The sequence below is a fragment of the Pristiophorus japonicus genome, chromosome 24 (assembly GCF_044704955.1).
Source record: "Pristiophorus japonicus isolate sPriJap1 chromosome 24, sPriJap1.hap1, whole genome shotgun sequence".
NCBI lineage: Eukaryota > Metazoa > Chordata > Chondrichthyes > Pristiophoridae > Pristiophorus > Pristiophorus japonicus.
This window is the reverse complement of record NC_092000.1, coordinates 19,928,459-19,953,277: the sequence shown is the minus strand read 5'-3', so window position 1 is coordinate 19,953,277 and position 24,819 is coordinate 19,928,459. Positions and strand designations below refer to the sequence as shown.

Sequence of the window (24,819 nt, the reverse complement as noted above, 5' to 3'; positions counted from 1 at the left end):
CTGCAATTAGATCCTGGGTGATCTGTAGCTGACCTCCATCTACCCACCATTGCTCCGTGTCCCCGTGATACCCTTACCCAGCAAACATCTATCAGCCGCAGCCTTGAAAGCTTCCTATTGTTTCCCCCCCCCCCCCCCCCCCCCAACCTTTTGGTCAGACCCCCACCTGGCCTCAGAGTGGGTACGGCACAGATCCACCTGAACGATCCTGAGGCTCAGAGATATAGGCGAGGGTTTAACGGACCGGAGCCACTGCCAGGAAGGTAGGTCTCGGCGGTGCGGGGGGAGGAGACTTTCGATCGTGGAGGCTGGGTGTCCCGGGGCGGCCTGCACTCCTGCCCGCAGAAATAATTCGACACCTGCCCACGCTGGGCCCTGTTCGGCTCCATCGCCCGAGAAGCTGATGCACGCTCCCACCAGTTCCTGCCCAAAGTGATAGTCGGGCTCCCAGTCATGTCCGCGGACCCGGAGTTCCATGTGAAGAAGGGGCCTGCCGCCTGAAACAGGCTGGTGTGCTTTGGATGCTAGGGATACGGTGACACAGAGGATATGTTACTGGGCCAGCAAACCAGAGGCCTGCATTCATGATGGATGTGTTTATTTGCACTAGCAAATGCTCTGATTGGCTCTCCATGAACTCCAGCTACAGCTCCCAACACATGCTCCAACGGCCAGTGTTGGGGGCAGAGTCCAGGGCGTGCATGTGCAGAAGGACGCTCAAAAAACGAGTGCAAATAATCACTCCGATTAAGAATCCGGCAGACATGAGTTCAAATCCCACCATGGCAGCTGGGGAATTTAATTTCAGTTAATTAGATTAAAATATAAGTTGGAATTTAAAAAAAAATGCTCGTATCAGTAATGGTGACCATGATTATCGGAAAAAACCCATCGGGTTCGCTAACGTCCTTTAGGGAAGGAAATCTGCCGCCCTTACCCGGTCTGGCCGATATGTGACTCCAGACACACAGCAATGTGGTTGAGTCTTAGCTGCCCTCTGAAATGGCCCAACGAGACACTCCGTTGTACCAAATCGCTACTACACAGTCAGCGCTGTGGGAGCACCTTCACCACACGGACTGCAGTGGTTCAAGAAGGCAGCTCACCACCACCTTCTCAAGGGGCAATTAGGGATGGGCAATAAATGCTGGCCTTGCCAGCGATGCCCACATCCCAGGAACAAATAAATAAAAAAGACGTCCTCCAAACGGCCCATTTTCAAAATGGCGTGGTCATATCGTCGGCGGTAACGGGCGCTCAGTCTACCGACTCCATTTTGGGGCCTTTAACGCCAGGCGAAGCCAATTCAAAATGGGTGCCATTGCACGGGACAATTTAACAGGGCGACTGTTGGGGAGTGAGACTGAAACTACTCTTTATTCCCCCCCTAGGCTTTCTGTGGGGTCATCGCTGGATTCCTTCATTACCTCTTTCTAGCGTGTTTCATGTGGATGCTTCTGGAAGGCATCCAGCTCTACCTGATGGTGGTGAAGGTCTTCCTGGCCCAGAGTCTCCGAGGGAAGTACACCTACCCAGCCGCCTACGGCGTCCCAGCCCTGATCGTCATTCTGTCGGCCATAATAAATCCGAAGGGATACGGCACCAGGGAATAGTGAGTGAGCCACTGCCTGTCCTCTTTCTGTCCTTCCCGGCCCTGGTGGCTTCATGGCTCCCTGATGTAGTATATTCTTTCATCATCATCAACATAGGCGGTCCCTCGAAGTGAGGATGACTTGATTCCACGCCGAAAAGGGATGAGTTTACAGGTGTTTCAATGAAGGACCCGACATTCCAGGTCCCGAACTACATCCTGAAGGGTGGAAGATGCCTGTGCGTGGAATTTTTTAGTGTGTGGTGGCCGTTGCACACCAGCCACCACCCGGGCTTGACAGAGCTAGGTCTTGGTCCAGTGGCAAGGGTTAACCAAGACTACTGGAGACCAGCTCTGCTGTACGGGCCTAGTGCGCACACATATCGCAGTGTGGGCTGGGCCCGTGCTGCCCCTGGGCCCTCGCCTCTTCTGTGCCCCGAACTCACGTCTCTCTTGGCCTCGATCGCGTCCCTCCACAATCACTCGTCACTTCTGCGCCCCAACCTCACCGCTCCTCTGCTGTACCTGTCCAAGCTCCAATCACCGACCTGGACATAGAAACATAGAAAATAGGTGCAGGAGTAGGCCATTCGGCCCTTCGAGCCTGCACCACCATTCAATAAGATCATGGCTGATCCTTCACCTCAGTACCCACTTCCCGCTTTCTCTCCATACCCCTTGATCCCTTTAGCCGTAAGGGCCACATCTAACTCCCTCTTGAATACATCCAATGAACTGGCCTCAACAACTCTCTGTGGCAGGGAATTCCACAGGTTAACAATTCTCTGAGTGAAGAAATTTCTCCTCATCTCAGTTCTAAATGGCCTACCCCTTATCCTAAGACTGTGTTCCCTGGTTCTGGACTTCCCCAACATCGGGAACATTCTTCCCGCATCTAACCTGCCCCGTCCCGTCAGAATCTTATATGTTTCTCTGAGATCCCCACTCATCCTTCTAAACTCCAGTGTATAAAGGCCCAGTGGATCCAGTCTCTCTTCATATGTCAGTCCAGCTATCCCTGAAATCATTTTGGTGAGCCTTCGCTGCACTCCCTCAATAGCAAGAACGTCCTTCCTCAGATTAGGAGACCAAAACTGAACACAACATTCCAGGTGAGGCCTCACCAAGACCCTGTACAATTGCAGTAAGACCTCCCTGCTCCTATACTCAAATCCCCTAGCTATGAAGGCCAACATACCATTTGCCTTCTTCACCGCCTGCTGTAACTGCATGCCAGCTTTCAATGACTGATGTACCATGACACCCAGGTCTCGTTTCACCCCCCTTTTTCCAAATCTGCCGCCATTCAGATAATATTCTGCCTTCGTGTTTTTGCCCCCAAGTGGATAACCTCACATTTATCCACATTATACTGCATCTGCCATGCATTTGCCCACTCACCTAACCTGTCCAAGTCACCCTGCAGCCTCTTAGCTTCCTCCTCACAGCTCACAACGCCACCCAGTTTAGTGTCATCTGCAAACTTGGAGATATTACACTCAACTCCTTCATCCAAATCATTGATGTATATTGTAAAGAGCTGGGGTCCCAGCACTGAGCCCTGCGGCACTCCACTAGTCACTGCCTCCCATTCCGAAATGGATCCGTTTATCCCGACTCTCTGCTTCCTGTCTGCCAACCAATTCTCAATCCACATCAGTACATTACCCCCAATACCATGCGCTTTGATTTTGTACACCAATCTCATATGTGGGACCTTGTCAAAGGCCTTTTGAAAGTCCAAATACACCATATCCACTGGTTCTCCCTTGTCCACTCTACGAGTTACATCCTCAAAAAATTCCACAGGATTTGTCAAGCATGATTTCCCTTTCATAAATCCATGCTAACTTGGACCGATCCTGTTACTGCTTTCCAAATGCGCTGCTATTTCATCCATAATAATTGATTCCAACATTTTCCCCACTACTGATGTCAGGCTAACCGGTCTATAATTACCCATTTTCTCCCTCCCTCCTTTTTTAAAATGTGGTGTTACATTAGCTACCCTCCAGTCCATAGGAACTGATCCAGAGTCGATAGACTGTTGGAAAATGATCACCAATGCATCCACTATTTCTAAGGCCACTTCCTTAAGTACTCTGGGATGCAGACAATCAGACCCCGGGGAATTATCGGCCTTCAATCCCATCAATTTCCCCAACACAATTTCCCGCCTAATTCCTCATTTTCACTAGACCCTCGGTCCCCTAGTACATCCGGAAGGTTATTTGTGTCTTCCTTCGTGAAGACAGAACCAAAGTATTTGTTCAATTGGTCTTCCATTTCTTTGTTCCCCATTATAAATTCACCCGAATCTGACTAGAAGGGACCTATGTTTGTCTTCACTAATCTTTTTCTCTTCACATATCTATAGAAGCTTTTGCAGTCAGTTTTTATGTTCCTGACAAGCTTCCTCTCGTACTCTATTTTCCCCCCTACTAATTAAACCCTTTGTCCTCCTCTGCTGAATTCTAAATTTCTCCCAGTCCTCTGGTTTGCTGCTTTTTCTAGCCAATTTATATGCCCCTTCCTTGGATCTAAACTATCCTTAATTTCCCTTGATAGCCACGGTTGAGCCACCTTCCCCGTTTTATTTTTACTCCATACAGGGGTGTACAATTGTTGAAGTTCATCCATGTGATCTATAAATGTTTGCCATTGCCTATCCACTGTCAACCCTTTCAGTATCACTCACCAGTCTATTCTAGCCAATTCACGCCTCATGCCGTCGAAGTTAGTTTTCCTTAAGTTCAGGATCCTAGTCTCTGATTTAACTGTGTCACTCTCCATCTTAATAAAGAATTCTATCATATTATGGTCACTCTTCCCCAAGAGGCCTCGCACAACAGGAGTGCTAATTAGTCCCTTCTCATTACACATCACCCAGTCTAGGATGGCCAGCTCTCTAGTTGGTTCCTCGACATATTGGTCAAGAAAACCATCCCTAGTACACTCCAGGAAATCCTCCTCCACCGCATTGCTACCAGTTTGGTTAGCCCAATCTATATGTAAATTAAAGTCGCCCTTGATAACTGCTGTACCTTTATTGCACACATCCCTTATTTCTTGTTTGATGCTGTCCCCAACCTCACTACTACAGTTTGGTGGTCTGTACACAACTCCCACCAGCGTTTTCTGCCCTTTGATATTCCATAGCTCCACCCATACCGATTCCACATCATCCAAACCAATGTCCTTCCTTATTATTGCATTAATTTCCTCTTTAACCAGCAACGCCACCCCGCCTCCTTTTCTTTTCTGTCTATCCTTCCTAAATGGTGAATACCCCTGGATGTTGAGTTCCCAGCCTTGGTCACCCTGGAGCCATGTCTCCGTGATGCCAACTACATCATATCCATTAACTGCTGTCTGCACAGTTAATTCATCCACCTTATTCCGAATGCTCCTCGCATTGAGGCACAGAGTCTTCAGGCTTGTCTTTTTAACACACTTTTCCCCTTTAGAATGTTGCTGTAATGTGGCCCTTTTTGTTTTTTGCCTTGGGTTTCTCTGCCCTCTACTTTTACTATTCTGTTTCTACCTTTTGCCTCTGTCTCCCTTTTATTTCCCTCTGTCTCCCTGCATAGGTTCCCATCCCCCTGCCATATTAGTTTAACTCCTCCCCAACAGCACTAGCAAACACTCGCCTTCAGACATTGATTCCGGTCCTGCCCAGGTGCAGACCGTCCGGTTTGTACTGGCCCCACCTCCCCTAGAACCAGTTCCAATGTCCCAGGAATTTGAATCCCTCCTTTCTGCACCACTCCTCAAGCCACGTATTCATCTGAGCTATCCTGCGATTCCTACTCTGACTAGCATGTGGCACTGGTAGCAATCCTGAGATTACTACTTTTGAGGTCCTACTTTTTAATTTAGCTCCTAGCTCCCTAAATTCATCTCGTAGGACCTGATCCCATTTTTTACCTATATCGTTGGTACCTATATGCACCATGACAACTGGCTGTTCACCCTCCCTTTTCAGAATGTCCTGCACCCGCTCCGAGACATCCTTGACCCTTGCACCAGGGAGACAACATACCATCCTGGAGTCTCGGTTGCGGCCGCAGAAACGCCTATCTATTCCCCTTACAATTGAATCCCCTATCACTATTGTTCTCCCACTCTTTTTCCTGTCCTCCTGTGCAGCAGAGCCATGAATGGTGCCATGAACTTGGCTGCTGCTGCCCTGCCCTGATGAGTCATCCCCCTCAACAGTACTCAAAGCGGTGTATCTGTTTTGCAGGGGGATGACCGCAGGGAATCCCTGCACTACCTTCCTTGCACTGCTCTTCCTGTTGGTCACCCATTCCCTATCTGGCTGTGTACCCTTTACCTGCGGTGTGACCAACTCGCTAAACGTGTTATTCACGTCATTCTCAGCAACATGGATGCTCCAGAGTTCATCCACCCGCAGCTCCAGTGCCGCAATGCGGTCTGTCAGGATCTGCAGGCAGATGCACCTCCCGCACACGTAGTCGTCAGGGACACTGGAAGCATCCCTGAGTTCCCATTTAGTACAAGAGGAGCATAACACATGTCCAAGCTCTCCTGCCATGACTTAACCCTGAGATTAACCTAATTGGGCAACAACAATGTTTAAAGGTTACTTACTGATAAAGAAAGAAAAAGAAAAACTACTTACCAATCCCCAGCCAATCACTTACCCCCTTGGCTGTGACGTCACCTTTCGATTTCTTTCTACTTCTTTTTTGCCTTCTCACCCTGCTGCACCAGCTAGCCTCAGTGACGCACCTCCGGAGCCTCTCTGACACGTTGGGCCTTTTTATAGGCCTCAGCGACGCACCTCCGGAGCCTCTCCGACACGTTGGGCCTTTTTATAGGCCTCAGCGACGCACCTCCGGAGCCTCTCCGACACGTTGGGCCTTTTTATAGGCCTCAGCGACGCACCTCCGGAGCCTCTCCGACACGTTGGGCCTTTTTATAGGCCTCAGCGACACACCTCCCGAGCCTCTCCACCCACCTGGAATTCCCGACCTTGGTGACGTCCAATCCACAATATATCCATCCCTTAAGCACTGACCCTAACCACAATATCAGGTTCTGACACTCCAAAAAATTCAATGGCGAAGCTGGGAAAGGCAAATCAAAGTTCAGATCTTAAAAGTACAAGAACGGGGCAGAAAAGTTTACTCCAAAACAGTTGACAAATAGAAACATAGAAACATAGAAACATAGAAAATAGGTGCAGGAGTAGGCCATTCGGCCCTTCTAGCCTGCACCGCCATTCAATGAGTTCATGGCTGAACATGAAACTTCAGTACCCCATTCCTGCTTTCTCGCCATACCCCTTGATCCCCCGAGTAGTAAGGACTTCATCTAACTCCCTTTTGAATATATTTAGTGAATTGGCCTCAACTACTTTCTGTGGTAGAGAATTCCACAGGTTCACCACTCTCTGGGTGAAGAAGTTTCTCCTCATCTCGGTCCTAAATGGCTTACCCCTTATCCTCAGACTGTGACCCCTGGTTCTGGACTTCCCCAACATTGGGAACATTCTTTCTGCATCTAACCTGTCTAAACCCGTCAGAATTTTAAACGTTTCTATGAGATCCCCTCTCATTCTTCTGAACTCCAGTGAATACAAGCCCAGTTGATCCAATCTTTCTTGATAGGTCAGTCCCGCCATCCCGGGAATCAGTCTGGTGAACCTTCGCTGCACTCCCTCAATAGCAAGAATGTCCTTCCTCAAGTTAGGAGACCAAAACTGTACACAATACTCCAGGTGTGGCCTCACCAAGGCCCTGTACAACTGTAGCAACACCTCCCTGCCCCTGTATTCAAATCCCCTCGCTATGAAGGCCAACATGCCATTTGCTTTCTTAACCGCCTGCTGTACCTGCATGCCAACCTTCAATGACTGATGTACCATGACACCCAGGTCTCGTTGCACCTTCCCTTTTCCTAATCTGTCACCATTCAGATAATAGTCTGTCTCTCTGTTTTTACCACCAAAGTGGATAACCTCACATTTATCCACATTATACTTCATCTGCCATGCATTTGCCCACTCACCTAACCTATCCAAGTCACTCTGCAGCCTAATAGCATCCTCCTCGCAGCTCACACTGCCACCCAACTTAGTATCATCTGCAAATTTGGAGATACTGCATTTAATCCCCTCGTCTAAATCATTAATGTACAATGTAAACAGCTGGGGCCCCAGCACAGAACCTTGCGGCACTCCACTAGTCACTGCCTGCCATTCTGAAAAGTACCCGTTTACTCCTACTCTTTGCTTCCTGTCTGACAACCAGTTCTCAATCCACATCAGCACACTACCCCCAATCCCATGTGCTTTAACTTTGCACATTAATCTCTTGTGTGGGACCTTGTCGAAAGCCTTCTGAAAGTCCAAATATACCACATCAACTGGTTCTCCTTTGTCCACTTTACTGGAAACATCCTCAAAAAATTCCAGAAGATTTGTCAAGCATGATTTCCCTTTCACAAATCCATGCTGACTTGGACCTATCATGTCACCATTTTCCAGATGCACTGCTATGACATCCTTAATAATTGATTCCATCATTTTACCCACTACTGAGGTCAGGCTGACCGGTCTATAATTCCCTGTTTTCTCTCTCCCTCCTTTTTTAAAAAGTGGGGTTACATTGGCTACCCTCCACTCCATAGGAACTGATCCAGAGTCAATGGAATGTTGGAAAATGACTGTCAATGCATCCGCTATTTCCAAGGCCACCTCCTTAAGTACTCTAGGATGCAATCCATCAGGCCCTGGGGATTTATCGGCCTTCAATCCCATCAATTTCCCCAACACAATTTCCCGACTAATAAAGATTTCCCTCAGTTCCCCCTCCTTACTAGACCCTCTGACCCCTTTTGTATCCGGAAGGTTGTTTGTATCCTCCTTAGTGAATACCGAACCAAAGTACTTGTTCAATTGGTCCGCCATTTCTGTGTTCCCCGTTATGACTTCCCCTGATTCTGACTGCAGTGGACCTACGTTTGTCTTCACCAACCTTTTTCTCTTTACATACCTATAGAAACTTTTGCAATCCGCCTTAATGTTCCCTGCAAGCTTCTTCTCGTACTCCATTTTCCCTGTCCTAATCAAACCCTTTGTCCTCCTCTGCTGAGTTCTAAATTTCTCCCAGTCCCCAGGTTCGCTGCTATTTCTGGCCAATTTGTATGCCACTTCCTTGGCTTTAATACTATCCCTGATTTCCCTAGATAGCCACGGTTGAGCCACCTTTCCCTTTTTATTTTTACGCCAGACAGGAATGTACAATTGTTGTACTTCATCCATGCGGTCTCTAAATGTCTGCCATTGCTACTGGGAAAGCAAATGTAACAAATTTTAAGGGAAAGCAGCAGACTGGAACCCAGAGGAATCAGTCAGCTGGAAATGCTCCTTGAATACACTCCTGCACAGTGCCCTTCACCTCCCTGTTCGGTGAGCTTCTCCTGCTCTCTCCTGTCTTTGCTGCTCCTGTCATCCTCTGGCCACCCGCACGACCTCTTAGCCATAGGAAGCACACGGCCCAGTAAAAACAAATGGGACGAGAATTTTTTTTTAAAAGAGAGTGAAATCATAACCACAAAATAAAACTAACTGCAGGGGAGGTGGAAGAAATGATGGAGTGGATCAGACACTGGCTCTGTACCATGTGGGCTGCCCCGACCTGTGTGTGAACACCACCGCAGGTCGGAGCTATAAATAGAGCTGGAGCGCCGGGCCCTGGAACATCGCGGGCGAAGGTGCGGCGAATGAGGGTTCGGGGCCCAGAAGAGCCGAGGGCCCAGGGGCAGCACGGGCCCAGCCCACACTGCGCTATGTGCGCGCACTAGGTCCGTGCAGCAGAGCAGGTCTCCAGTCGCCCTGGTTCAACCCTTGCCACTGGATAAAGGCCTAGCTCTGTCGAGCCCGTGCGGTGGCTGATGTGCAACGGTCACCACACATTAAAAAAACCCACGCACAGGCATCTTCCACCCCCAGAGTTCAGGACTGGAACATCGGGTCCTTCATTGAAACATCTGTGAACTCTCGTGGAAGCAAGTCATCCTCGTTCAAGGGACCGCCTACGGAGAGTCCCAAAGAGAGCCCTACTAGACCACCCATGACTGCAGCACAACAGCTGTGAAGGAGGCCCAGTCCACTACAGCACCAGCAAAAACTTTTCTCACCAGTCAGAATTAAGTTTGCAGAGTCAGAAAACAGAACCCAAAACACCCAGAAAAAACCAGCAACCTCAAATGCCAAACCAGAAACGAACCAGCATGTAGTATTTTAACCCTTTGATCATCATCATCATCATAGGCAGTCCCTGGGAATCGAGGAAGACTTGCTTCCACTCTTAGCATGAGTTCTTGGGTGGCTGTACAGTCCAATGCGAGAACCACAGTCTCTGTCACAGGTGGGACAGATAGTCGTTGAGGGAAAGGGTGGGCAGGGAGCCTGGTTTGCCGCACGCTCCTTCCGTTGCCCTTTGAGCAGCATTGATGAACGGTCCTTTCTGCCTCCCAGCACCATAAGTTGCTGGGCAAGTTGATTATGCGGCAAGTCAGGCACTGGGGCAGCCCAATATCAGAAAGTTGATTATGCGGCAAGTCAGGCACTGGGGCAGCCCAATATCAGAAAGTTGATTATGCGGCAAGTCAGGCACTGGGGCAGCCCAATATCAGAAAGTTGATTATGCGGCAAGTCAGGCACTGGGGCAGCCCAATATCAGAAAGTTGTCTTGCAACAAGCGTCGGACTCTTACCCAACATTTGAATTATCAAACCAGTGGATGAATTCAATAAAACTGAAAAGCAGTTGCTGTTAAAGTTAATAAGGGGGACACAATTGTTGATAAGGGAGTGGGGGAGGCCTTTACTCCCTTATCCATGAGCAACAATGTGGAATATCACTGGTTAATTAATGATCAATAGCAAAACAGGAACTGGAGCAAGGTGTGAGTGCACTCATAATTGTGATAGGCCAAAGATATCTCGGTCTAACAGCTCAAGGATCTATCTCTGGCTCGGAGGGAGAGGCAGAGAGAATTAAACTTTACAACATTACTAACACACACACATTCTACGAGATGGCTCCAATACAACAAATGACTTTTATTGTATTTACAGCAGCAGTTGCAGTACCGCAGTGGTCCACTAGGTGGAGCAGTAGTCCACTAGGTGGCGCTCTCTATTACACCCGGGTTACCTGCCAGCCCTTCGCCCTCTGGCCCAGGTGCCTGCCCCTTTACCTTTGACCCTGGACAATGAGCACCAGTTTGGGCTTTTCGGCTGGGAGTGCAGTTGGGGTCAATCCTGGCCTCACCCCACCAGATACCATCTTCTAGCCCAATGGATACGAGAAGAGTTAATCAACGGTTTTTCAAAATTAGGAAGGAGGGAAGAGGGAAAGCTTCTGTTTCCTGTGGTTGAAAATGAGAAAAAGGGTTCGGAGTAAGGAGAGAAAAAAGACTTGCATTCATATAGCGCCTTTCATATCCACCAGCCATCCCAAAGTGCTTTACAGCCAATGAAGTACCTTTGGAATGTAGTCACTGTTGTAATGTAGGAAACACGGCAGCCAATTTGTGCACAGCAAGCTCCCACAAACAGCAATGTGATAATGACCAGAGAATCTGTTTTAGTGATGTTGATTGAGGGATAAATATTGGCCCAGGACACCAGGGATAACTCTCCTGGTCTTCTTCAAAAACAGTGCCATGGGATATTTTACATTCACCTGAGAGGGCATATGATTCTGAGGGGGCTGGACAGAATAGATGCAGAGAGGATGTTTTCCCTTCACGGGGCAATCTAGAACTAGGGGGCATAGTTTCAGCCTCGGTTTTAATGTCTCATCTGAAAGGCCACGCCTCCAACAGTGCAGCACTCCCTCATTGGGAGTGTCAGCCTAGATTTATGTGTTCGAGTTCCTGGAGTGGGATTTGAACCCACAACCTTCTGACTCAGAGGCGAGAGCTCTGCCCACTGCACCACGGACACACTGGGCACAATGAGAGACTGTGAGTCCGGTTGGAAGGGAGAGGGTGAAAGAGGCACTAGGTGAAGTATTGTCGATTCCGATGCCTTCTTAAAATGACGGCATTTCTCTTGTTCTCGCAGTTGCTGGCTGACAATGGAGAAAGGGTTTCGATGGAGCTTCGTGGGGCCTCTGTGTGTCATCTGTCTGGTACGTTTACAATCATCTCCACCCATCTTTACCGTGTTACCTGTGACCCTGTGGGCAAGAGTGAGGTCGGCAGGTAGTGACAACTTCAACAACATCTTGCATTTGTATAGCGCCTTCAACATAGTATAACGGCCCGAATGTAATCGAACCATTGCCAGCAAGCTAAGGAGGGATATACTTGCATTGGAGGCAGTTCAGAGAAGGTTCACGAGGTTGATTCCTGAGATGAAGGGGTTGTCATATGAAGAAAGGTTGAGCAGGTTGGGTCTATACTCATTGGAGTTTAGAAGAACGAGAGTTGATCTTATTGAAACATATAAGATTCTGGGGGGGTGGATGCTTGACAGGGTAGATGCAGAGAGGATGTTTCCCCTCGTGGGGGTAAATCTAGAACTAGGGGGCATAGTTTCAGAATAAGGGGCCGCCCATTTAAAACGGAAATGAGGAGGAATTTCTTCTCTCAGAGGTCGTGAATCTTTGGAATTCTCTGCCCCAGGGAGCTGTGGAGGCTGGGTCATTGAATATATTTAAGGTGGAGATAGACAGATTTTTGAACACTAAGGGAGTAAAGGGTTATGGGGAGCGGGCGGGGAAGTGGAGCTGAGCCCAGGATCAGATCAACCATGGTCTTATTGAATGGTGGAGCAGGCTCGAGGGGCCAAATGGCCGACTCCTGCTCCTATTTCTTATGTTCTTATTAGGACAGGTGATGAAATGCTTGGTCAAAGAGGTAGGTTTTAAGGAGTGACTAAAAGGAGGAAAGAGATAGAGAGGCAGAGAGGTTTAGGGAGGGAATTCTAGAGCTTAGGGCCCAGGCAGCTGAAGGCACGGCCACCGATGGTGGAGCGATTAAGTGAGGGTGCAAGAGACCAAAATTGGAGGAGCGCAGATATCTCAGAAAGTTATAGGGAGTGCAGGAGGATACAGAGATAGGGAGGGGTGAGGCCATGGAGGGATTCGAACACAGGGATGAGAATTTTAAAAGTGAGGCGTTGCTTGCCCGGGAACCAGTGTCGGTCAGTGAGCACAAGGGCTGATGGATGAGCAGGACTTGATGCGAGTTAGGACATGGGGCAGCGAGCACAGGGGGTGATGGGTGAGCGGGACTTGGTGCAAGTTAGGACACAGGGCAGCGAGCACAGGGGGGTGATGGGTGAGCGGGACCCGGTGCAAGTTAGGACATGGGGCAGCGAGCACAGGTGGTGATGGGTGAGCGGAACTTGGTGCGAGTTAGGACACAGGGCAGCGAGCACAGGGGCGATGGGTGAGCGGGACTTGGTGCAAGTTAGGACACAGGGCAGCGAGCACAGGGGGGTGATGGGTGAGTGGGACTTGGTGCGAGTTAGGACACAGGGCAGCGAGCACAGGGGCGATGGGTGAGCGGGACTTGGTGCGAGTTAGGACACAGGGCAGCGAGCACAGGGGGTGATGGGTGAGTGGGACTTGGTGCGAGTTAGGACACAGGGCAGCGAGCACAGGGGCGATGGGTGAGCGGGACTTGGTGCGAGTTAGGACACAGGGCAGCGAGCACAGGGGCGATGGGTGAGCGGGACTTGGTGCGAGTTAGGACACAGGGCAGCGAGCACAGGAGGTGATGGGTGAGCGGGACTTGGTGCGAGTTAGGACACAGGGCAGCGAGCACAGGGGCGATGGGTGAGCGGGACTTGGTGCGAGTTAGGACACAGGGCAGCGAGCACAGGAGGTGATGGGTGAGCGGGACTTGGTGCGAGTTAGGACACGGGCAGCGAGCACAGGGGGTGATGGGTGAGCGGGACTTGGTGCGAGTTAGGACACGGGGCAGCGAGCACAGAGGGTGATGGGTGAGCGGGACTTGGTGCGAGTGAGGGTACGAGTTTTGGATGAGCTGAGATTTACGGAGGGGAGCAGGGTGGGAGGCCGGCCAGGGGAGCATTGGAATCGCTGAGCCTGGAGGTAACAGGGGCACGGATGAGGGCTTCAGCAGCAGATGAGCTGAGGCAAGGGGCGGAGCTTGGGAGACAAGCAAAATGCGGAGGATGATTCGGTGAGTTTAGTCAGTGAGCCGCTGACTTGGTCCTACGTTTGACACCCGGTCTGTGCTGGTCCAAACCATGCACACAGCCCCAGTGGACCCAGCACCCTTGGGGATGGGCTGATACTCACCAGGATGCCTGCTCCCGGTCACTGATCCTTTCCTCTCCCCCCCGTCGCCCCCCCAAATTTCTGCATCTTCCCCGATTCTGGAAACACTCACACGCCCGACTGATTCCCATCCACCGCATCACTGTGGAGCGGATAAACAAGTCAGACACTGTGTCATCACCCATCATCATCATTGTCATCATAGGCAGTCCCTCGAATCGAGGAAACATAGAAACATAGAAACATAGAAAATAGGTGCAGGAGTAGGCCATTCGGCCCTTCTAGCCTGCACCGCCATTCAATGAGTTCATGGCTGAACATTCAACTTCAGTACCCCATTCCTGCTTTCTCGCCATACCCCTTGATCCCCCTAGTAGTAAGGACCTCATCTAACTCCTTTTTGAATATATTTAGTGAATTGGCCTCAACAACTTTCTGTGGTAGAGAATTCCACAGGTTCACCACTCTCTGGGTGAAGAAGTTCCTCCGCATCTCGGTCCTAAATGGCTTACCCCTTATCCTTAGACTGTGACCTCTGGTTCTGGACTTCACCAACATTGGGAACATTCTTCCTGCATCTAACCTGTCTAACCCCCTCTGAAAGTGAGTTCTCAGGTGACTGTACAGTCCAATACACTCTCTGTCACAGGTGGGACAGACAGTGGTCGAGGGAAAGGGAGGGTGGGACTGGTTTGCCGCACGCTCCTTCCGCTGCCTGCGCTTGATTTCTGCATGCTCTCGGCGACGAGATTCGAGGTGCTCAGCATCCTCCCGGATGCACTTCCTCCAGTTAGCGCGGTCTTTGGCCAGGGACTTCCAGGTGTCAGTGGGGATGTTGCACTTTATCAGGGAGGCTTTGAGGGTCTCCTTGAAACGTTTCCTTTGCCCACCTGGGGCTCATTTGCCTTGTAGGAGTTCCGAGTAGAGCGCTTGCTTTGGGAGTCTTGTGTCGGGCATGCAAACAATGTGGCCTGCCCAACGGAGCTGGTAGAGTGTGGTCAGTGCTTCAATGCTGGGGATGTTGGCCTGGTCGAGGACGCTAATGTTGGTGCATCTGTCCTCCCAGGGGATTTTCAGGATCTTGCGGAGACATCATTGGTGGTATTTCTCCAGCGATTTGAGGTGTCTACTGTACATGGTCCACATCTCTGAGCCATACAGGAGGGCGGTTATCACTACAGCCCTGTAGACCATGAGCTTGGTGGTAGATTTGAGGGCCTGGTCTTTGAATACTCTTCACCACATGATACCTAGCAACAGGAGGAGGCCATTCAGCCCCACGAGCCTGTTCCACCATTCAATGAAAGCAAAGAAAGATGTGCGTTTATATAGCGTCTGCCATAAGAACATAAAAATTAAGAGCAGGAGTAGGCCATATGGCGCCTCGAGCCTGCTCCGCCATTCAATAAGATCATGGCTGATCTGATCACGTAATTCCACGACCACCGGATGCCGCAAAGCGCTGTACAGCCAATGGAATACTTTTTGAAGTGTAGTCACTGTTGTACTGTGGGCAACATGTTGGCCAATTTGCGCAAAGCAAGCTCCCACAAACAGCAATGATTGGATAATCTGTATTAGTGATGTTGATTGAGGGATAAATATTTGCCAGGACACCGGGGATAACTCCCCTGCTCCCTTCCCCTGATCTCATACTTTATGTGCGTTGAAATCCATTTGCCGCTGTTTTCCCCACTCACGTAATCTGTCAAAGTCCCTTCGTTATTTTTCTGCTCCCATCTGCACTACATGCCACTAATCTTTGTGTCGTTGGAAAACTTGGGCATGTTGCGTTATCTAAGTCATTGATGAAGATAGTGAATAGTTGAGGCCCCCGCACAGATCATTCAGGGACACCACAGGTCACTTCCTTACAGTTGCCTCGGGCAGGAGAGCCATATTGTATTCATAGAATTATAGAAATTTACAACACTGAAGAAGGCCAATACAAGAGTAGTAGGGGGGTGGGGGGGGTTATGCTTGAATTGTATAAAACACTAGTTAGGCCACAGCTGGAGTACTGCGTGCAGTTCTGGTCACCACAATACATGAAGGATGTGATTGCACGAGAGAGGCTACAGAGGAGATTTACGAGGGTGTTGCCTGGACTGGAGAATTTTAGCTATGAGGAAAGATTGGATAGGCTGGGGTTGGTTTCTTTGGAACAGGGGAGGCTGAGGGGAGACCTTATTGAGGTGTATCAAATTATGAGGGGCCTGGATAAAGTGGATAGGAAGGACCTATTAGCAGAGGGGTCAACAAACAGGGGGCATAGATTTAAAGTAATTGGTCGAAGGTTTAGAGGGGATTTGAGGGGAACTTTTCTCACCCAGAGGGCGGTGGGGGTCTGGAACTCACTGCCTGAAAGGGTGGTAGAGGCAGAAACCCTCACCACATTTAAAAAGTACTTGGATGTGCACTTGAAGTGCCGTAACCTGCAGGGCTGCGGACCAAGAGCGGGAAAGTGGGATTAGGCTGGATAGCTCTTTGTCGGCTGACACGGACATGATGGGCCGAAATGGCCTCCTTCCGTGCTGTGAATTTCTCTGATTCTCTGATTCTGTCTGTCGTGTCTGTGCCGGATTTTTGGCCACCGGACAAGTTTGCCTTCCAATCACCAGGAGAGCCATCAGTATTCAAAAAATAGAGAAAAGCACATCAACCCACGACTTTCATAATGGCCCAGACTGCAAAGAGTGGTACCGATAGGTGGACTGTCCCTTTAAGACCGTCCTTGTTTGGGTTTTGCCAGTCATGGGGTTTCCCCCCCCCCCCCCCACTCACCATAGCTTGAATAAGATTTCCACAATGCAGTCTGCACTTCTGCCCAATCCTGAGGACACACATTGTGCACAAACCCCAGGTACGAATCAGTGAGTAAATACAAAGTGCTGCAGTAGCTGTTTCCACCACTAGAGGGAACTCGCTGATTCAGTTGTTCGCTGAGGCCCTCTTGTGGCAGCAAGCTGGTCATGCAGCATGGCAACACCTTTGTCGACAAGAGTGAGCGGCAGGAACTGGGTCAATGAGCACAGGTCAGCAACTTTCATAGAACCATAGAAATTTACAGCATGGAAGGAGGCCATTTCGGCCCATCGTGTCCGTGCCGGCCGACAAAGAGCTATCCAGCCTAATCCCACTTTCCACCTCTTGGTCCATAACCCTGTAGGTTACGTCACTTCAGGTGCACACCCAAGTACTTTTTAAATGTGGTGAGAGTTTCTGCCTCTACTACTCTTTCAGGCAGCGAATTCCAGACCCCCACCACCCTCTCGGTGAAAAAATGTTTCCTCAAATCCCCTCTAAACCTTCAACCAATTTTTTAAAACTTTGGTTGTTGACCACTTCAGAAAGTACTTCATTGGCTGTAAAGCACCTGAGGTTGTGAAAGACACTGCATAAATGTCAGCATGGATTAAGTGCTTAAGTCTCTGAAGTGGGACTTCAACCCATAACCTGCTGACTCAGAGACTGGTATCACTAAGCCACCACTCACACCTTATATATATATGTATACACAATGTATGTATGTATGCACACTCACACACACCACACACACCACACACACACGCACACTTACACATACACAGCCACATACGCACCCACACACACACAAACACGCACGCACACACGTACCCACACAATCACACACATGCACACACACACTATAACTCATACACATACACTTTTACACACAAATGCACACTCACGCACACTAACTCACATACATACAGATACAATCACACACTCACTCACATGTACACCACACACACACACAACACAGACACACACATGCACACACACACAATAACTCATATACATACAGATAAAATCACACACTCACTCACATGTACACCATGCGCACACACAACACACACACACATGCACACACACACACAATAACTCATATACATACAGATAAAATCACACACTCACTCACATGTACACCACACGCACACACAACACATGCACACACACACACACACACACATGCACACACACACACACAATAACTCATATACATACACGTACAATCACTCACTCACACACAAACACACACTATTGTAGAGAATTATAACTCATCTCTAACTTTTACTCTCAATGCTTTGTAGGCAAACCTTTTTTTCCTCATCTTGACGATATGGAAACTGATGCAGAAGTTTCACACCATCAATATGGATCTCGCGTTTTTAAGCAAAATCAGGTACTGGATCACACACCACACTATTCCTTTATTCAACGAACGTCCTTGGGATTTCTGCACCTTGAGTTTAGATAATATTATTCTAAGCCACTTGGATACAACCCCAACATTGGGCGAACTCCAATGTCTGTAACTCGAGGGCCCAGCGACCCACGTTACATTTACTGTATCACAGTCACTGGCAGCTGATTTTGGGCATTCTAATAAATTGACGATTGGAATGTGGGCTGTGCTGAATGTGGGCTGAGGGATTTGTTTCCTATTTAGTGAGGTCACTTCAGTTACACAAGCTCCCAAATAGATACAGGCGAGGGAGGACATTTGGCCCATTTAGCTCACTGATTCCGAGAAATCCGACTGTCCACCATTCCTGGCATGCGACTGATTCTCCAATGGATTCAGGCTTTGTGCTCCAGGATTCCACACAGGGGTCTACGCCATGTATTGATCACTCATTGTGTGAAGAGTAGCTTACTGATATCGATCTATTAACGGGGTCACCCTTCCTGTACTACTTACTACAGTGTATCTCTCTGAGGTTACAGCTTACTCATCACCTCGCTTGGCTGCAAACTCTCATCTTTCCTCATGAAACAATCCAACTTCCCACCCCCTCACACACACACTGTACCTCATCCAACTCCCAACCCTCACACACACACTGTACCTCATCCAACTCCCCACCCCCTCACACACACTGTACCCCATCCAACTCCCCACCCCCTCACACACAGAACCCCATCTAACTCCCCATCCTCACACACACTGTACCCCATCCAACTCCCCACCCTCACACACACACTCTACCCCATCCAACTACCCACCCCCTCACACACACTGTACCTCATCCAACTCCCCACCCTCACACACACACTGTACCCCATCCAACTCCCCACCCCCTCACACACACTGTACCCCATCCAACTCCCCACCCTCACACACACTGTACCCCATCCAACTCCCCACCCCCTCACACACACTGTACCCCATCCAACTCCCCACCCCCTCACACACACAGTACTTCATCTAACTCCCCACTCTCTCACACACAGTGTACCCCATCCAACTCCCCACCCTCATACACTGTACCCCATCTAACTCCCCACCCCCGCACACACACTGTACCCCATCCAACTCCCCACCCCCGCACACACACTGTACCCCATCCAACTCCCCACCCCCTCACACACACACTGTACCCCATCCAACTCCCCACCCCCTCACACACACAGTACCCCATCCAACTCCCCACCCCCTCACACACAATGTACCCCATCCAACTCCCCACCCCCTCACATACACAGTACCCCATCCAACTCCCCACCCGCTCACACACACTGTACCCCATCCAACTCCCCACCCCCTCACAATCACAGTACCCCATCTAACTCCCCACCCCCTCACATACACAGTACCCCATCCAACTCCCCACCCTCACACATTGTACCCCATCCAACTCCCCACCCCCTCACACACACTGTACCCCATCCAACTCCCCACCCCCTCACACACAGTGTACCCCATCCAACTCCGCACCCTCACACACTGTACCCCATCTAACTCCCCACCCTCACACATACTGTACCCCATCCAACTCCCCACCCCCCCTCACACACACTGTACCCCATCCAACTCCCCACCCCCTCACACACACTGTACCCCATCCAACTCCCCACCCTCTCACACACACTATACCCCATCCAACTCCCCACCCCCTCACACACACTGTACCCCATCCAACTCCCCACCCTCACACACTGTACCCCATCTAACTCCCCACCCTCACACACATTGTACCCCATCCAACTCCCCACCCTCACACACTGTACCCCATCCAACTCCCCACCCTCACACACTGTACCCCATCTAACTCCCCACCCCCTCACACACACACTGTACCCCATCTAACTCCCCACCCTCACACACACTGTACCCCATCCAACTCCCCACCCTCACACACACTGTACCCCATCCAACTCTCCACCCCCTCACACACACTATACCCCATCAAACTCCCCACCCCCTCACACACACAGTACCCCATCCAACTCCCCACCCTCACACACTGTACCCCATCCAACTCCCCATCCTCACACACTGTACCCCATCCAACTCCCCACCCTCACACACACTGTACCCCATCCAACTCTCCACCCCCTCACACACACTATACCCCATCTAATTCCCCACCCCCTCACACACACTGTACCCCATCCAACTCCCCACCCCCTCACACACACTGTACCCCATCCAACTCCCCACCCTCACAAACTGTACCCCATCCAACTCCCCATCCTCACACACACACTGTACCCCATCCAACTCCCCACCCTCACACACTGTACCCCATCTAACTCCCCACCCTCACACACACTGTACCCCATCCAACTCCCCACCCTCACACACTGTACCCCATCCAACTCCCCACCCTCACACACTGTACCCCATCTAACTCCCCACCCCCTCACACACACACTGTATCCCATCTAGCTCCCCAACCCCTCATACACACACTGTACCCCATCCAACTCCCCATCCTCACACACAAACTGTACCCCATCCAACTCCCCACCTCCTCACACACACTGTACCCCATCCAACTCCCCACCCCCTCACACACACACTGTACCCCACCCAACTCCCCACCCCCTCACACACACACTATACCCCATCTAACTCACAACCCTCACACACTGTACCCCATCTAACTCCCCACCTCCTCACACACACACTATACCCCATCCAACTCCCCACCCTCACACACACACTGTACCCCATCCAACTCCCCACCCCCTCACACACACTGTACCCCATCCAACTCCCCACCCCCTCACACACACACTGTACCCCATCCAACTCCCCACCCCCTCACACATACACTGTACCCCATCCAACTCCCCACCCCCTCACACACACACTATACCCCATCCAACTCCCCACCCACACACACACTGTACCCCATCTAACTCCCCACCCCCTCACACACACACTGTACCCCATCTAACTCCCCACCCCCTCACACACACTGTACCCCATCCAATTCCCCACCCCCTCACACACACTGTACCCCATCCAACTCCCCACCCTCACACACACTGTACCCCATCCAACTCCCCACCCCCTCACACACACACTGTACCCCATCCAACTCCCCACCCCCTCACACACACACTGTACCCCATCTAACTCCCCATCCCCTCACACACACTGTACCCCATCCAACTCCCCACCCTCACACACACTGTACCCCATCCAACTCCCCACCCCCGCACACACACTGTACCCCATCTAACTCCCCACCCTCACACACACACTGTACCCCATCCAACTCCCCACCCCTTCACACACACTGTACCCCATCCAACTCCTCACTCCCTCACACACACTGTACCCCATCCAACTCCCCACCCTCACACACACTGTACCCCATCCAACTCCTCACCCCCTCACACACACTGTACCCCATCCAACTCCTCACCCCCTCACACACACTGTACCCCATCTAACTCCCCACCCTCTCACACACAGTGTACCCCATCCAACTCCCCACCCTCATACACTGTACCCCATCTAACTCCCCACCCCCGCACACACACTGTACCCCATCCAACTCCCCACCGCCGCACACACACTGTACCCCATCCAACTCCCCACCCCCTCACACACACACTGTACCCCATCCAACTCCCCACCCCCTCACATACACAGTACCCCATCCAACTCCCCACCCCCTCACACACAATGTACCCCATCCAACTCCCCACCCCCTCACACACACAGTACCCCATCCAACTCCCCACCCCCTCACACACACTGTACCCCATCCAACTCCCCACCCTCACACACTGTACCCCATCCAACTCCTCACCCCCTCACACACACTGTACCCCATCCAATTCCCCACCCCCTCACACACAGTGTACCCCATCCAACTCCCCACCCTCACACACTGTACCCCATCTAACTCCCCACCCTCACACAAATGTACCCCATCCAACTCCCCACTCTCACACACACTGTACCCCATCCAACTCTCCACCCCCTCACACACACTATACCCCATCCAACTCCCCACCCCCTCACACACACTGTACCCCATCCAACTCCCCACCCTCACACACTGTACCCCATCTAACTCCCCACCCTCACACACATTGTACCCCATCCAACTCCCCACCCTCACACACTGTACCCCATCCAACTCCCCACCCTCACACACTGTACCCCATCTAACTCCCCACCCCCTCACACACACACTGTACCCCATCTAACTCCCCACCCTCACACACACTGTACCCCATCCAACTCCCCACCCTCACACACACTGTACCCCATCCAACTCTCCACCCCCTCACAATAACTATACCCCATCAAACTCCCCACCCCCTCACACACACAGTACCCCATCCAACTCCCCACCCTCACACACTGTACCCCATCCAACTCCCCACCCTCACACACTGAACCCCATCCAACTCCCCACCCTCACACACACTGTACCCCATCCAACTCTCCACCCCCTCACACACACTATACCCCATCCAATTCCCCACCCCCTCACACACACTGTACCCCATCCAACTCCCCACCCCCTCACACACACTGTACCCCATCCAACTCCCCACCCTCACACACTGTACCCCATCCAACTCCCCATCCTCACACACACACTGTACCCCATCCAACTCGCCACCCTCACACACTGTACCCCATCTAACTCCCCACCCTCACACACACTGTACCCCATCCAACTCCCCACCCTCACACACTGTACCCCATCCAACTCCCCACCCTCACACACTGTACCCCATCTAACTCCCCACCCCCTCACACACACACTGTACCCCATCTAACTCCCCAACCCCTCATACACACACTGTACCCCATCCAACTCCCCATCCTCACACACACACTGTACCCCATCCAACTCCCCACCCCCTCACACACACTGTACCCCATCCAACTCCCCACCCCCTCACACACATACTGTACCCCACCCAACTCCCCACCCCCTCACACACACACTATACCCCATCTAACTCACCACCCTCACACACTGTACCCCATCTAACTCCCCACCCCCTCACACACACTATACCCCATCCAACTCCCCACCCTCACACACACACTGTACCCCATCCAACTCCCCACCCCCTCACACACACTGTACCCCATCCAACTCCCCACCCCCTCACACACACACTGTACGCCATCCAACTCCCCACCCCCTCACACACACACTGTACCCCATCCAACTCCCCACCCCCTCACACACACACTATACCCCATCCAACTCCCCACCCTCACACACACAATGTACCGCATCTAACTCCCCACCCCCTCACACACACTGTACCCCATCCAACTCCCCACCCTCACACACACTGTACCCCATCCAACTCCCCACCCTCTCACACACACACTGTACCCCATCCAACTCCCCACCCCCTCACACACACACTGTACCCCATCTAACTCCCCACCCCCTCACACACACACTGTACCCCATCCAACTCCCCACCCCTTCACACACACACTGTACCCCATCCAACTCCCCACCCCCTCACACACACACTGTACCCCATCCAACTCCCCACCCTCACACACACTGTACCCCATCCAACTCCCCACCCCCGCACACACACTGTACCCCATCTAACTCCCCACCCTCACACACACACTGTACCCCATCCAACTCCCCACCCCTTCACACACACTGTACCCCATCCAACTCCTCACTCCCTCACACACACTGTACCCCATCCAACTCCCCACCCTCACACACACTGTACCCCATCCAACTCCTCACCCCCTCACACACACTGTACCCCATCCAACTCCTCACTCCCTCACACACACTGTACTCCATCCAACTCCTCACCCCCTCACACACACTGTACCCCATCCAACTCCCCACCCCCTCACACGCACTGTACCCCATCCAACTCCCCACCCCCTCACACACACAGTACTCCATCTAACTCCCCACCCCCTCACACACAGTGTACCCCATCCAACTCCCCACCCTCATACACTGTACCCCATCTAACTCCCCACCCCCGCACACACACTGTATCCCATCCAACTCCCCACCCCCGCACACACACTGTACCCCATCCAACTCCCCACCCCCTCACACACACACTGTACCCCATCCAACTCCCCACCCCCTCACTCACACAGTACCCCATCCAACTCCCCACCCCCTCACACACAATGTACCCCATCCAACTCCCCACCCCCTCACACACACAGTACCCCATCCAACTCCCCACCCCCTCACACACACAGTACCCCATCCAACTCCCCACCCCCTCACACACACTGTACCCCATCCAACTCCCCACCCCCTCACACACAGTGTACCCCATCCAACTCCCCACCCTCACACACTGTACCCCATCTAACTCCCCACCCTCACACATACTGTACCCCATCCAACTCCCCACCCTCACACACACTGTACCCCATCCAACTCTCCACCCCCTCACACACACTGTACCCCATCCAACTCCCCACCCCCTCACACACCATGTACCCCATCCAACTCCCCACCCTCACACACATTGTACCCCATCCAACTCCCCACCCTCACACACTGTACCCCATCCAACTCCCCACCCTCACACACTGTACCCCATCTAACTCCCCACCCCCTCACACACACACTGTACCCCATCTAACTCCCCACCCTCACACACACTGTACCCCATCCAACTCCCCACCCTCACA

The 24,819-nt window shown here is 51.4% G+C and overlaps 1 protein-coding gene across 1 annotated transcript in view; it reads left to right on the top strand.

Moving 5' to 3' along the window:
• Positions 1-24,819, top strand: part of LOC139237829 (adhesion G protein-coupled receptor E2-like) — a 141,384-nt gene that overhangs the window by 101,772 nt on the left and 14,793 nt on the right. Inside the window, exons 11-13 of the mRNA XM_070867058.1 lie at positions 1,392-1,612; positions 11,696-11,762; positions 17,996-18,087. Coding sequence (XP_070723159.1) covers positions 1,392-1,612; positions 11,696-11,762; positions 17,996-18,087 — 380 coding nt within the window. The remainder of the gene's footprint in view (positions 1-1,391; positions 1,613-11,695; positions 11,763-17,995; positions 18,088-24,819) is intronic.